This window comes from Meleagris gallopavo, chromosome 12 (assembly GCF_905368555.1).
Source record: "Meleagris gallopavo chromosome 12, MGAL_WU_HG_1.1, whole genome shotgun sequence".
Classification (NCBI taxonomy): Eukaryota; Metazoa; Chordata; class Aves; order Galliformes; family Phasianidae; genus Meleagris; species Meleagris gallopavo.
Genome location: NC_139415.1, coordinates 16,747,778 through 16,762,975, shown reverse-complemented (window position 1 = coordinate 16,762,975; position 15,198 = coordinate 16,747,778). Strand labels below are relative to the sequence as shown.

Sequence of the window (15,198 nt, the reverse complement as noted above, 5' to 3'; positions counted from 1 at the left end):
TTCCATGATTCTGTGAAATACATTACACTGCAGGTAAGGAGTAGTTGCATTTTTTTCTTTTCCTCTATGAGTAGTACAGACTAAGATTTTTTTTTTTCTGTGGCTTCAAAGTTAGATAACTGATTGAAGAATTGTATAAAAGTTGGGCAGTAATTGAAAGTGCAATAGGCAGCTTTAACCAAGAGGCTATGGTTGTTATTTACATGCAGTATTTTTAATCTTGTTATAGAATCCAATGTAGGTAATGTATGCTACTTAAAAAAGACTCCTCAGAAACTGTGTAAAAACAGTTTGCTATTGTTATCTGTAGCAGCCTCAAATTTGCTCCATTCAAATGAAAGGGTTTTTTTTTTTTTTTTGCAATGCAGTGCAAGAGTGAAGAAATTATGAAGTGTAAGAAAGAGGTGTTTGTGCCAATTACCTATTACATAACTGGCACAGTATTAGACAAGGGAAATATGAATCAGCTTGCTGTAGGCTTTCCTGATTGGCAAAGTGTTCTTAAATGTTCTGCTTGATTCATGCTAGTGGTTTAGATGTGGGAAACTATGGAGATAACTTAAAGGAGCAGCAGAGCCCTAATACTACCTTCCTGAAATAATCCTTCCTGTTTAATATTGCTTTAGTGCTTCGGTTTATTGGGTATCACTCCTAGTTTTATGGAAGGTCTGAAACAGTTATTTATTGATATTGCAACAACTGCAATACTGAACACCTTGAAAAACCTTTGGAACAAACAAAACATTTCAGTCTGAATGTCTTTAGGGGAAAGTAAATGAACTGGATCCAAGTATTGCTGCATCGCATCTTCTGTTACTGTCTTAGGGATAATGACGAAAGTTTCCATGTAGTCGAAGGATGGGGTGGGAGTGCAGGAGGAAAAAAACTGCTCTATTATCAGTTACATTTTTATATATCTTGCACTCTTGTGTAGCCATCTGCTGTTGGCTCCCTTTAGAGGCAGTACTTCAGGAGGTGAAACTTGGGTCCAGCTTTGGCATGTCGTTTCCTATTGTATGGGTGGTTGTCTGCTGACTGCAAGCAGACAGAGAGGGCTAATAGAACTTCTCTGTAGACTTAAAGTGTAGATGCTCCTGGTTTTCCAGTGACACCTTTTCCTTCCTTTTCAACAATATTAAGATGCCTTATGCTTCCGAACGCTAAGTAATACCAGTACTTCTGAATGCTGTTGGTTATTATTTGAAGCTGAGGTGACCAGTTGAGGAATGACTTTCAGCCTTATTCCTTAGTCATGGAATTAAGAGCAAATCAATTAAAAGCTTTAATTAAAAGCAAGCCCCCTCACATCCGAACAAAACAAACAAAAAAAGCTGTTAAGTAATTAAATTAATGTTTGTATGGTATGTCTGACCAAACACGTTCAGTTAGTGTGATTTTTCTCTGCTATAGGACTTCCAACAATTCCACTTTATATTCTGAGAAACTATAACACTTCTGTTTTGTTGACTGAGGCTGAAAGCATTCCTGAGGTGATCAGTAGGAGGGGAAATTTTTCTCTGATTTAATTTTGAAACCCTTACTTAATCTGATAATGCATCTAAAGATGTTGATGTGTTGGGATTTCCCTTCTGTGCAATCAGCATCCTCCTGTGCGTGTCTAGAGCAACATAAGTTAAGACAAATTCTCATCGTGCAACCAAATACCCTGTGATTTAGAAAATTTCTTCATCTGCTGTGTTGAAACAGGCACACGGGAAGGCGCCTGGCATTACTACTCCTGAGTTTCACTGAGTAGTTACTCATGACATCAGGATTGCCTTCAGTCAGAAATCTTGAAGTGCAGCTTTGGTGGGTGGGTCTCTGAAGAATTTGAAAGAGTTGTGCGGATGGGGCGTGTTTACTTCTGTCGAAGTAGTGACTGCAATGCCTCTTCGTGGCTAATGTGTGCGTGTTCTTCTTGGCTGCAACATCATAAAGGTAGGAATTTCTTTTGCCCTTTTTTTTTTTTCCTGCTTCCCTACATCAGGATGTGGTCCAAACTGTTAGCATGTCAGCTTTATAATGACAAATAACTCGCAACAGTTTCAGGATAGAGGGTGGTATAATTGTGAAGAGATCTTATAGGTTATTGCTAAGTGTTCCAGCCTATGAGAACTGCTTTTCTTTTTGAAGAAGGTAAGTACGGATTACAGTTGTACTTCTGCATTTTGTATCATCATTCTATTTAAAGTGCTACTAAGAACACTTAATTCTAAACTGGAAAGGAGGAAAATTTTTGAGCAGGAAAGATGTGAGCTAATGATTTAAAATGCTTGCATAGAAAACTTTGAATTTAGATGCTCGAAAAAACTAGTTCTAGTTTTGTTCTCTAAAATGAAATGCTATTCTGTAACTAACTCAGTTTAACAGTTTTATGTATGACTTACCTGTTACAGGTCTGAAGTATCTAGTGCTGTGAATGACACATTTAAACCAGCTATGAGAAGTGGTTATTTCACAGTAACACTATAAAACTCAAATAGAGTAATGCTGTATATTTCTTCCCTTTTACTTTTTGTATTGCATACCTATTTTTAGCCAGCTTTCTAGCTTGGATCAAAACTTCAGCTGGAGTTCCACTGTTGATGAAGAGACTATGCTGGTATGCATTAACTGAAGGTCTCTCTTGCATTTGTTATGACATGAATAGGATGCCAAGCAGAGGCTGCAATAATGAAATACCAGTTACCTTCTGACTCCTCCTCTAGTTGGCTTTGTGGGTGGAGAATGTATGGGCAGGTTAAACCGCAAAGGAGGGGATAACCAGCAGGTGGAGAACTAAAAACAGTGGAGCACAACAGACTTAAGATCTGATTCAGGGTGTTGAGGAGATGAATGCACAAGTTTGAGTCAACATGCATATGTGATAGATGAAGACCTTGAGTGTCCACCAGCCCCTCTTTCAGGAAGCTGTAAATAAGACAGTTCTCCAGAGCAAAACTGCACCAGTGCTGTCTCTTTCCCTAATTCCCAAGAGCTAATTTACAATGTTGAGTCATCTGCTGTGCAGGTGAAGAAGCTTTCATCGTTTGCTTCTACACCCTCAGGTCCTCTCTCCAGTTCCTGATTGTTCTGTTACCTTCACATATTTTGTGACTCTGCTGTACTTAGTGCCTCTTATGTTCTGACAAGTTTTACTAATGAGTTCTAGAAGGAAGTGGTGTCCCTTTAGGTCTGCTCAAACTTATGAACTAAGCATCTAAGAACATGTAGTTCTGATTGAACTTTCTTCATAGAACTGTGTTTTTTTCTTAAACTCTAAATTATTATGTAGCTCTTTATCCAACTCTGTCTGTGTCAGGGATTTTAAAGCTTAGAGACAGGCATAGTTTGCACTATAATTATACATAGCAAGAACTATTTTTCACTCTTTTAAGCTGCCTGAGATCTACTAAAGCAAATACATACACTCAGAAATGTTTTTATCTTTAACTAGACAGAGTATGATAACTTTCACCCAGAAAATGAATTCTTTCAAACAGTCCTGATTCTCTTTCCCCTGTACAACAAGGGAAAGTGTAATAAAACTCACTTGCCACCTTAATTGAGATTTACTTTGTGCTATTTTGGCCTGCTACGATACAGAAACCAAGTTACAAGGCAATGTGATAGAATAGTAAAAGAAACAGAATATTCTAATTGCCTTCTAACTAGGGACTTGTAATTGTTTACAGTTGAAACTTATCCATATTAAAGAGTAAATTTGAAGTTAAAGGTCTCAAAGCGATCTTAATTCTGCTCTGTGATGTATATAAAGCATTTCAGTGTTTCATCATAAGAACCTCTAAGTCCAACAGCTTTTTCATTTTGTGCTTCCATTGGTTGTATGTGTAGGATGGGTAAGATGTCATTCATGCTGTTGGGAATCTTTGGGCAACATGCTGTTCAGTATTAGCAGAACATAGATCTGTGGCTGAAACTTGTGTGTTGCCTTCAGCATTTATTGCTTAGTCTTAAGCAAAACAAAAATAAAAGCTGTAATAGAGTTCTGATCTTATTTACTCTTTTAAACCACTTCAGTTTAATGTTTAAGAGCAATGGTTTGGAACAGCTTTGCTATCTTTTTGATATATGATGCTCTTGATAATTTTTTCTTTCCGAAACTCACTGAACCAACTTAAACAGTTCTACCAAGTGATGGCATTAAATAGGAAATTTGTTATTCTTGCTTTTTGTTGGTTTGTCCTTTTTCTGTTACACCTCTAGAGTGGCACTGAGTAGATGTCCTAGGAAAGATGCTGAGTGAAACTACTTTTTTCACTTGCACGTTCGTGTTGGTGATCTATTGAGGTTTTCCAACATATGCAATAAGTGAAGATAAGAGATCTTTCTAACAATTCCTTTGAATCTGGGTATCACTTTCCCTTAGTTCTGGTTTTGGAAATTCAGTTTTTGCAAAGCAGGAGCTTTTGCCTGGAGAATAAAATCAAGACTTGCCTATTTCTTTTTATTTATTCCTTATACTGTAGCAGTCAGTAACTAAACTTCAAAGCAGCTCTTGACTTGGATTTTGAAAATCCAAGTCACATAGTTTCTGGCTTTTGTCAAACCAAAATTTATCATTTTTTTGCTTAACGTCAGTAAAAATATAAGTGGTTTTTGTTGTTTTCTCTTTTTTTAACTGTATACATCAAGACTCCATGGAAAAGAGCTTGAAAGGAAGGTTCACTTTGTTACTTCCCAACTGTGTAGGCTTTTCTTTAATTACAAAAGATGCAGTTCCTAAACTAACCATTCCAGATTTTCCTGTTTTACGCTAGCCCAGTCAGTACTAGATTAGGCTACGGAAGAGATCCTTAGCAAGGAGTTGATTAGATGTATTTACTTGGAGTGTTTATTTCCCAGGATACAGGGGAACCTTCCAGTTTTCTGAAATATCTGTTTCATTGTTAGACTGATTCTTTTTTTTTTTTTTTCCAGATCCTTTCAGAGCAATGGCAAAAATTCCAGTTTTGTCAGTGAAAAATGATAAAATGAGGAGCTATGAGATATGGTTTAGTGGCTTGTGATAGCAAGGGTAATGAGAGTACAGCTGGACTAGATGATCTTGTAGGTCCTTTCCAACATTATGATTTTATGATTCCTCACCTTTTTCTTTCTCTTCTATGACAATAATATTGGCAGTGTTTATTTGGGAAGTAGTAGGTATTTTCACCCTAGGTTGAGCAGAGTATCTGTCACTCAGCTGTTGTTTTCACACCCAATGTATAGCTGTTTCCTTGGCACTGTTAGAAGCTGCAAGGAAGAAGTTCTGAGCTCAGCAATCCTAGAAAAAGGATGTTTATGCTGGGCAGGCTTTCAGATTTCTTATTAGGGCCAATCCTGAGTCAGGACAGACTGGCCCTTTGCAGCTGCTGCTGATTCTTTGGAAGCAGAGTGTGTATAACAGCACACTCTGAGGGTAACAACTCGTGGCAATTCATGCAAGCTACAGACTGGCCTTTTTTGAAATCTAGTAACTACGGCCTGATTCCAGCACTAGAAAAGGCTGCCACCACTTGGGCTTATTCTGTGTCTTTGTGCTGTCTGAGGCCCTTGACAAAAGTGAGTGTCCTCTAGTTTTATGCTGATGTTGTGGGAAAGCAAGCCTGGATCCTGACAACTGCAGTTATAGCACTTCTCAGGGGGTGAAGATTTCTTGGCAGTATAAAAAGAGCTTGTTGCGAAACACTTAATTTGCCCAAGTACTGAGAAACTGGTTCTCCCATGTTCCACCTAGATTTCATGCACTGTATGAGGTGATGCCTTTCTATATGGCTAATGCTGCACATAGGCCCTGTTCCTATGGTGGCAGAAAAGACAGCTGAAACATCTCTACCTATTTATTTGTCTCTACCACAGGAGGTACCAGTGGTGAATGCCTTTCACTTCCCATGCTTGCTGTGGGTACTTGAAGAGCTTGATGGTCTTCCTGACCTGTTAGATGTAATAAGCTGCCAAAAATAATTGGGTTTAAAACAAAACTAGACAGTATAGACAAAACACTTAAAGTACTTGCAAGTGCTTGTGTCTGGTCTACTTGTAAGACACCACAACTATAGCCTATAGGGAAAACCATAGCAGAAAAAATAGGCAACAGGAATTTTTTTTTTTTCTGATGGCACTGGAAATGCTTTGAAAATGTCTTGCTCTCTGCCATTCAGTCTATTGCCTGGTGAACTGACATGGAGTAAGGGATTCTTCAGAGAGATGTCTCTCTGCCACAGTTGTCCCGGATGCCTGGTAATCAGGAGGGGACATTAGCAAATGAAAATACTTTTTTTTTTTTTTTTTTTTTTTTTTTGTAACAGATAGCTTGCTAGAAACAAATGAACTGTGTGCCTTCTTTATCACCTATTCCCCATCCTCTGGCCTCTCATTTTGCATATTTCACAGCCATTGTTAAGGGTTAAATGATCAAAAATTTAAATGGAAGCTCTCATAAGGTAGAGAAAACTGATAAAGGGGGTTAGTATCTGGGACAGTGGTTGCTGTAGATGTGATGAGTAAGGCACAAAGCAGAATTATTGGTATTGGTCATGCTGTGGGGTTGTTAAAATAACCTTCAGCGTGGAGAGGTTAGGATAATGATTAGTTTATTAAAAGTGTAATTGAAAATCATGGGGGAATAGCCCCAGTACCTGAATAACCTCTATTACAGAGATGGGAATCTCCAGAACTGCCCAGGGAATGACCTGATTTGCTGCAGTGAAAACAGTGTAGGGTGAAAGTCCAGTTCAAGGATAATGAAGCATAGCAAGCTGCGCAAACAGGTGTAGAATCTCATCAATGGTTTTCTAAGAACTTCTTGAACAGTCATCAATAGGGATGGTCTAATCTGCTGTGCACCAGGCAGAACCTGTTTGAAATACAGGGGCTTGCACAAGAGAGAGTTTCAGAGAACCCACTTTTCTGTGACTCTAGTTGGAGTTTCTGAGCAAGGATTTCTATGGACGTCTGCGGGCTCTGGATCAGACCCCAAATTCCAGAATTTCCTTGGATATTAAAGCTAAGGATGTGCTCATGAGCTTTAAATGAAGGGGTATTAATAATACATGACCTGTGAAGATAGTTGCCTTACTATACGACTATGTGTGAAAGGAAAACATGAATTGCTTAGATACCAAGAATCCAATTTTGAAATGCACGTTTCTGGGTCCTTGTAGGGTTTGAGTACTCTGGGTGCATATTTAGTCACAGCCCACCTTCTGCAGTCCAACTGTTAGTGCTCTTTTCACTGTATTTTAATAGACTGCCCAATTTAACTTACAGTTTGTGATAACTTGCAATGCACAGTCTAGTTTAAAAATACAGATACATAAAGGAGCACAGTGAAGTAATGAGTGTCTCCCCTGGTCTTCTAGGGGAGCATGTCTGCAAGCTTTTCTGCCTGACATAAAATGTCATGTTTCAAAGCTCTGTTTCATTATCATGGCGCCTGCTAGCCATAATTAAGGGTCTGTTAGCAGCCCCATTATAAATCCTGACTTCCAGGAGTTTATAATTCAGCAGTAAAGAATTGCTCTAGGCTGAAAGTTGGCTTATAAAGTCTCGGGGCAGGAACGACTGTGATTTCTTCATCCTTTGTTTTTGCGTTTGCTTATACACACAATCCATTCAGTAGATTTTACTGTCCCCTTTTGGCATTTAAAAAGACTAACTGGTTGAGTTATTAATATTTCAGTGTTGACTACTGTTCATGGCCAGTAAATTAATTCACAGTGCTTGTTAACCCAGCTCTGTTTGACGTGTACAAGTCACAGTTTCACAGACCTGATGCAAGTTGTCTGATTAGTGGAAACAGCCCTCCGTGGATTGCAGCAATTACTCATTAGCTGTTGATTACAGCGGGTTTCAGAACTCTGAATCTGGAAAGCCTTTGCTGTGTGAATGTATGAAGCTGGGTGTCCTGATATTGCACAGGTGAAAGTTTACACGTGGCTGTAGGCAAACCTGGATTTGTGTTGTCCCTACTCAGTACTGGAGGCACATGAAAGGCCCTGAACCACTATCTGTCCTCAGCCTGATTTGATTTAGTCACTTGATCCTATGCAAATGGGTCACTATAAGCTCTTCCGATGGGAAGTTTGACATGATGAAGAGGCTTGGCTGGATTTCCCAGCCTGAATGTTTCCTCATTCAAACTATGGTTTCATAAAATCAATTATTTCCCCTAAAGCAAACAAAAAATTATGAGGAAATTTTATTATGGAAAAAAATTTCATTTTATTAGTCATAGAAGCTATAGAAAGATTACTTCAGCCTCATGGAAAACATAATAGTGATTTCTGTTTTTATTCTATTTTAGAATATTTTCATAGAATATATGTTAAAAAAATCTGGACAAATTCTAAAGTTCTTTCAATTAAATGAGGAGGAACAGAAAAAACGTATTTACATAATGTAGAATGGGAGGGTTGAAAATGAGGCTTTGAAAAGAACAAAATTTTGGGTTTAGTGAAACAATCTTTTCCTTCAGGAACAGATTTTTGACATTTTGTTCTGATCCCTAAATATGCTTATTGCACTCTGTAACTGTTATACTTGGTCCTGTGCATAGTGGTGTTTACAAACTAGAATCAAAATGCATATTACAAGTACTACATCAAGCAGCAGTAACTCAGCAGCAAAATGCCTTCATTAATGCAAGACTGAGTCACCCCCTGGACTTTCTCCTTTTCTTTCTTCCATTCTCCTAGCCCCTTAAATTGAGAAGAGTGGCCTAGGGGACATCAATTTCATTTGTGTGATAGATTAGAAACAGTTATTGTAAAAGATTTGACCAGATATTAAATAACCTCATTTGAATGACAGAAGTGAGACTGCAGATTTAGAACAAACAAAAAACAACAGAAGTGCTGATTTCAACGACTCATTGAAATCAATGATTCGCTTATACCAGCTGAAGATCTAAAGATTCAGGTCCATTATTTTCTCTTCAATTAGTATATAATCCCTATGAAGTGCCTCTGCTGGACCAGCAATGTGAGCACAACCTGTGCTGGTTAGGGAGCATGTTTGTATGGGACCCACATCTCCTGTTTTATTTGCTTGTACCTTATCTGTAGGAAATGTACTGCCAGCTGGGAACCACTGCTCTTCACAAGGTTCAATGTTTTGTTTCCTGCATTTTTATTTTTTAACATGATGGGAATAATTTTCAATTATCTTTTCATTTGCTTAGCATGGCACATATATTAAAGACGCTCAACAGCTGGTTCTGGTGGGAGAATATTTGGATGCCAATCAATTGCACGTGGGCAGATTTTGTAGACCGCGATGGCCTTGTCTTTCCAAAACCACAACAGTTGTATGTCACAATACCATATGCTTTTGTATTGCTTATTATCCGATTCTTCACTGAAAGGTAAGAAGCTTGATTTCAATTTTACATTCTTGTTAGTTTTCATTAATGCTAAAAAATAATTCAAAAACAAGATATCATTACATTCTTATGTTTTCATGATGGAAGATTAGTTGGTAGTCTGCTGAAAATACCTACTGTCAAAACAGTGGAAGATGAAAAACTTGGAGATAGTTTCACTGTTAGGAGAGTGATTGTAGCCCAACCTAGAAAGAAGGTGTTTCTATACAGCTTTTCTAGAACAGCATTTGGATAACTCTAATTATGCCCTTCCAGTAGAGTTACAAATCCTCCAGAAACATTTTGGTTTCTTTTTGATTTTTCCTCCTTTGGTAGAAGCATAGTTACTGCTCCTTCAAACCAAACCTCTCCTTTTTGGATCAGCACACGAGGCTGATCAATCCCAGGTGTCTAATTGGAGCAAACTGAAGCAAACTTGAGGAATGAGTTTCTCCTTTTTTTTCCCTAACTCTGGTATTGCAAGTTGTATTGCTTTTGCAACTGGAATTTTAATAGTACAAGTAGAAGTTGGTTCTATAGAAGAAAGCTACAAAAATGTTAAAAATTTGTAGTGTTTTGACTTACTCATTTGTGTAACTTGACTTTTCTTTTTTCTCTAAAGAAATTGATTCGTAGGTTTTTGTAATTATTTCAGGATAGAATGAGGAAACTTGGAATGTCATAAGTTGGACAGACTTGAGACAGAACCAGATAAAATCATTCATGTTAGAGATCAAAAGTAATTTGGATCACATGTTTATAATCATTCATAGTGTCTCCTGAGTAAATGCTTGCCTGGCTGTCTCACTGGACTACTATTGGAAATTGTTCGTGAAAAATTAGCCCACACATCTGGCATGCAGTGAATCTGTTCATGAATGAAGAAAACTGACCACTGCTAGAAGTAGCAGAGAATCAATTGCTGATAACAGCAGAGGCAAGGGGCTTTTCCCAAAAGAGCCTGCCCAAGCAGAAGGGCAAAGCAACTGTCGTGCTCTGTAGCTCCTTGGAGGGCAAAATGGAAGAAAAGGAGAAGCCCTCTGTTGTTAAGGGAGTTGCTGTGTGCCACGTGCTAGAGGCCGCATGGAGAATCTTGTTTCCTGGGCCATGGCAGCCCATCATAGTATGTCAAGTGGCTCTCTGCCTCTAAGAGAAAGTATCCCAGTAGCAGTCTTCCACCGCAGCTCACATGAAGAAACCAGTTGTTCTTGTTTCGTGTGCCCTTAACTATTGCAGAACTCAAAAAAATACAAGACAAAATCTTGAGTTTTTCCTTCAGCTTTATATCTTTTCAGGACCACAAGCTCAAGTAATTGGATCTGCATTTTTGAATAGCTGCTAATATGCTATTGTTCTCTCTTGGGGTTAGTTAGTGAGATCTTTTTTTTTTTTTTTTTTTTTTTTTCTCATGGTGCATGGTCATATCCTGTGGACAATTAAAATGCTTCAGAATTACATCCTTCATATCCTGGCATGAGAACAGCTGAGGTCTTGTAACTGTGTTGCATTTTTTTTTTTTTTAAGCTATTCATTGCATGTTTTTTCAGATACGTTGCTATTCCTCTAGCAAAAGCCTTAGGTATAAAGAATGTAAGACGTGTGAAGCCGCAGCCTAATCCTGTTTTAGAGAGTTATTTCCGGGAGTGCTCAAGACATCCATCTCAAGTAAGAGATTCTTTTAAACTGGTTTTGGTTCTTGGAAAATCACAGGTTTTACTGTTTCAATAAACGATCAACAATGACATCATGGGCCGAGTTCCATCTGATTGACAGAGACTTAATTTATTTGGGTTTATGTTGCTGTTCTGCTGACAAGGGTATATAGCATCCAAACTAGAAAATATGTTTAAGATGTTTAATTTTCTGGTGTGTTAGACTGTAAGAAGTATTTCCAGTGAAGATCAGTGCTTCATCGTCTTTGACTCTTTCTGCCTGGAGAAAACATCAGTTGATGTTTGTTGTTGGGAAGTGGTATCATATTTATTGCATGTAATGACATTGGAACGATGGGATGGAAGCCCTTTGATCCATTACATTGCTGCATACTTAATCCTGGCTTATGAAAAAGAAATATCTATGCATTACCTTGCGGTCTATTTTTAACTTTGAACAAGTAAAAGATAAAAGCCAACATTTACTATCCTGAAATATGAAGCAACCTTATTGTTGATGAGAAACAGGTACCTTGCTGTGATTGCAGTCTCAAAGTTTATTTAATTGACTATAAATACAATTGCAGTGTTCCTACACTGGTTTTGATAAGAATTATGTGCTCAGCTGATTATTAATACCTTGATCTTTGTGTTCTAACCCTGACTTTGCCTCACTTTCTGTTTTTTTTGGGCCTGTGGAGTAAATGTATTCATGTTCACACGTGAGCTCTTCTCTACCTCAACAACTGTCTTGATCTCTGCTTCATAACTTCCTTTTGCATGAGTACAGTTTGCCAATTAATTTCTGAAGGGAAGCACAACATTTGAATTTTCATATTTCTCAGTGTACATAGAATTCAAGCGGCATCCTTTAGGTGTCTGACTTAGGGACCAGTGTGTCTGAGAGTGCATGTAGAGGCCTAGCTGTCATCTGAGGATGTCTGGGTTCCACCGTCTGTCAAAACAAAGTCACCTCCTGTATGACAAACGGAACACCTTTCTGAATAGAGAGCCTGTTTGCAGTGCTGTGCTCCCCAACAGCTGAAGTGTCTTTTGCTTACATACCAGAGCCTTTTTCCAAGGGAAGGAGACCAAGTGAACTGGACTTACCTTGGCAGAAAGTGATGCTACCACCCAGTATTTGCATACTAGTCTCGAGGTGAATTGCTTCCCTAGGGGGGTGAATTGAATGCTGCTTCCATTTCTGCAGCAGCTTCAGGGCAGATCAGCCCACACCATTTTCATTTTAGGATGGAGAAGAGGGAAGGAGCCTACAGGCTGCACGTGGAGCTCTGGGCACCCAGAAGCACAGCAATCACATGGCCAACAGAATACAGCTCATTACCCTCAACTCACCAGAGCAGGAGCTACAACCTTGTGCTTAGCACCTAACGTGGCTGCACAGCAGAGCCACTTCAACCTTCAGAGTGCAGATAAAGCACAGACACTTGGCGGCCAATGAATTTTTAGGCAGTTGCTCAAGCCTTAATTTATTTTTAGGCATTGAAAGAAGGCAGTCTGGATTTTGCTTGGTAAGATTAACTGACTTGCCCTGTTGCATAGCAGAACATCAGATTTGAGAACAGAACCCGGATCATTTTGATTCCATGTCTTACCTGAAAGACTCATTTAAATACAATCAGGCAATTATGTAATCAGATTATGTATTGGATACACTGATAATGTGCAGTGATGCATGACACTTCAGAAAGTTACCCTCAGCAAAACCTCTTGCTTAGCAGTAAAAGTTCATAGAATCATAGAATTTCCCAATCTGGGAGGTGCATCTTTTAAATTATCGGAAGCCACCAGAAAAACAATAGCATGGTTTGTAGGCCTGTGCATTTCATACCCACTTCAATAATAGAAATCGTGGATTTTCAGGACACTAATTTATGTGAATGTCATTCAAAAGGTAAACTGGGAAACTTGCAAGTTAAAATGGCATGGATTGTTAATATTAGTAATATTTTAAAATGAAGACCTTACAGTGGCTGGGAAGCCAATCTGTGAAGTATAAAACCAGTGAAGATGACATCAGTGTAGGGTTTGTCGCTAACACTATTACATTTTTTTGCAGTCAGAGATTCAAGGCCTTGCCAAAAAGTGCAACTGCACAGTCCATCTGGTGGAGAAGTGGTTTAGGAGACGGCGAAACCTTGAGATCCCAACTGTGCTTCGGAAATTCCAGGAAGCTTTGTAAGAAGAGACAACTTTGTTATTATTGATTTTTATTTTGGGGAAAAACAGTGATTGAGGTCCTCAGATGCCTTCCTGGCAGGGGCTCATTTCCAGGAAGCTGGGTCTGTCTGATGAGGGTTTTGGTTTGTGTTTGTGCATTTACAAATAAATTTAAAGGAGTTAGTAAGGTTTCTCCAGATTTGTAGCTTAAAAATATTAGATCAAGATTCTAAAATATTTTAATTTTCTTCACTGTTTAGAAAGGGACTTACTTGTAGGTTACTGCTACATAATGCTTGATAAAAACATGTAGAGAGTAGGAAAACATGTCTCTATGTGCCCATAATCATAGGGGAACAAAAGTACTTATTCACTCTTGTTTAAATATGCATCTGTGCTGTCATCTTGGAATAATATTGTGTCCTGATGTTGGTTCAGGAGCAGGAATCATGGCATCCTAATGAAGCAGTAGGTGTCACAACTTGAACACAAGGTACCCTATGGGACATGAGCTCAAATATGCCAATGAAAGTGGGCTGTTGAGCAATTCTGAGTGATAATGATGAATGTGGAAAAAGTTTCAAAACCTCCTTCTGCATCTAGTTACAAACCAGCAGAGCACTGAGTCTGTTTTTTTCACAGATCTGTGAGAAATTCCGCATAAACATTTTATTAATTAATTATTCCAGTGTTATCCAAAATCTCATTTGAATTGCAAATCCCCAAGTGAGCAGCATGGCTTTGCTTATATAGCTCATTTTTCAATAGTGAAATTTACTGTACTAATGTAAAATTTCCCAATGTCCTGTCTATTTGGATTTCTAGCTAGTATAACTTCTTTGGTAACGATTCATGTGATCATATTTAACCTCTTTTATCTTAAAGAATTAGGATTAAAAGCTCAGAATTGAGTAGTTTATCAAGATTATTTTCAGCGTGAATCAATATGATGATTTGATGATCTCTGGGCATAAACCTAGTTGTTAGGTGTTTAGGTGTATTGCTTTGAAACCTAACTGAGCAAACTGTCTTGGCAAATGATATCCATGTTTTTTGTTGTTGTTGTTCTGTGGCTGAGTTAACTTTGGCAAGTGACAATAAGATTTCTTACTATCAATACAAGAGCTGCCTGCTGTGGGTCCATTCTTCTAGTTACACACAGCCAAAGACAAAAATCGAAACTTGCTCAGTGCTTAAGTTAGAATGAAGCAAACAGGTTTTTCTTGTGCAATTCTGGAGACCTTGCTCTGCTCTTTGTGTCAGTGAATTTAATTGGATTTAATTTTCAAGGCAATAGAGAAGGAACAGAGCTATGCCACGTTAGTAGTCAGCGTTATGAGCATTATGGCACTTTTGAAAGCCTGCAATCTCCAGGATCATTTTGATGAATCACAAGGAAGATGTGATGAGCCAGATCTAAACTGTACTTAAGCTATTAGCGTTCCCAGTTAAGCAACACTGAGGTTTGGAAAGGCCTTTGTGTGAAACCTCCCTGCCTTAAAAGACTCAAGAGCCCTTACATTCACCCACTATGTTATTTTTTGTTAGACTGAATTCAAGAGGAAAAAAAAATCAAGAGAAAAGATTCCTGAATTTAAATCAGAGAGATCCTTTTACATCGCTGTTGTGCAGTGCTATTCCTGATGGCCAGGTTCAGAGTTTGTAAGGCACATGCTTAAAATATGCACATAAAATTTTGTGAATTTGGATGATTTTTACTTGGGGCTTTGTTAACAAAAGTCATAAAGAAGCTTGGCTGAATGCAAAACGAGGTAGTGCTCATCTGGCAGTCCTGTTCAGATGATGAGTTAATCTGAAGCACTCTGAGTATTTACTGCCAATGCTTTGGATATATGTACTTGTAGGGCTGGGGGCTAATGGTGCAGTCAGAAAGCTGCTGAAGCATGCATACACATTACACTAAACGCAGAATCTGTTCATTGGACTACTCACACCTCTCTTGCTTGAAATACGAAGAGAAATAACAGCAGAATCAGCCCATGTGTAGTCAGTCACATGCCA

The 15,198-nt window shown here is 38.4% G+C and overlaps 1 protein-coding gene across 1 annotated transcript in view; it reads left to right on the top strand.

Annotated features, from left to right (window-relative positions):
• Positions 1-1,809: 1,809 nt before the first annotated feature.
• The window catches only part of CERS3 (ceramide synthase 3), a 38,723-nt gene continuing 25,334 nt past the window's right edge, over positions 1,810-15,198 (top strand). Inside the window, exons 1-4 of the mRNA XM_085234392.1 lie at positions 1,810-1,938; positions 9,164-9,346; positions 10,891-11,008; positions 13,076-13,194. Of these exons, the coding sequence (XP_085090518.1) occupies positions 9,165-9,346; positions 10,891-11,008; positions 13,076-13,194 (419 nt within the window). The 5' untranslated portion in view covers positions 1,810-1,938; position 9,164. The remainder of the gene's footprint in view (positions 1,939-9,163; positions 9,347-10,890; positions 11,009-13,075; positions 13,195-15,198) is intronic.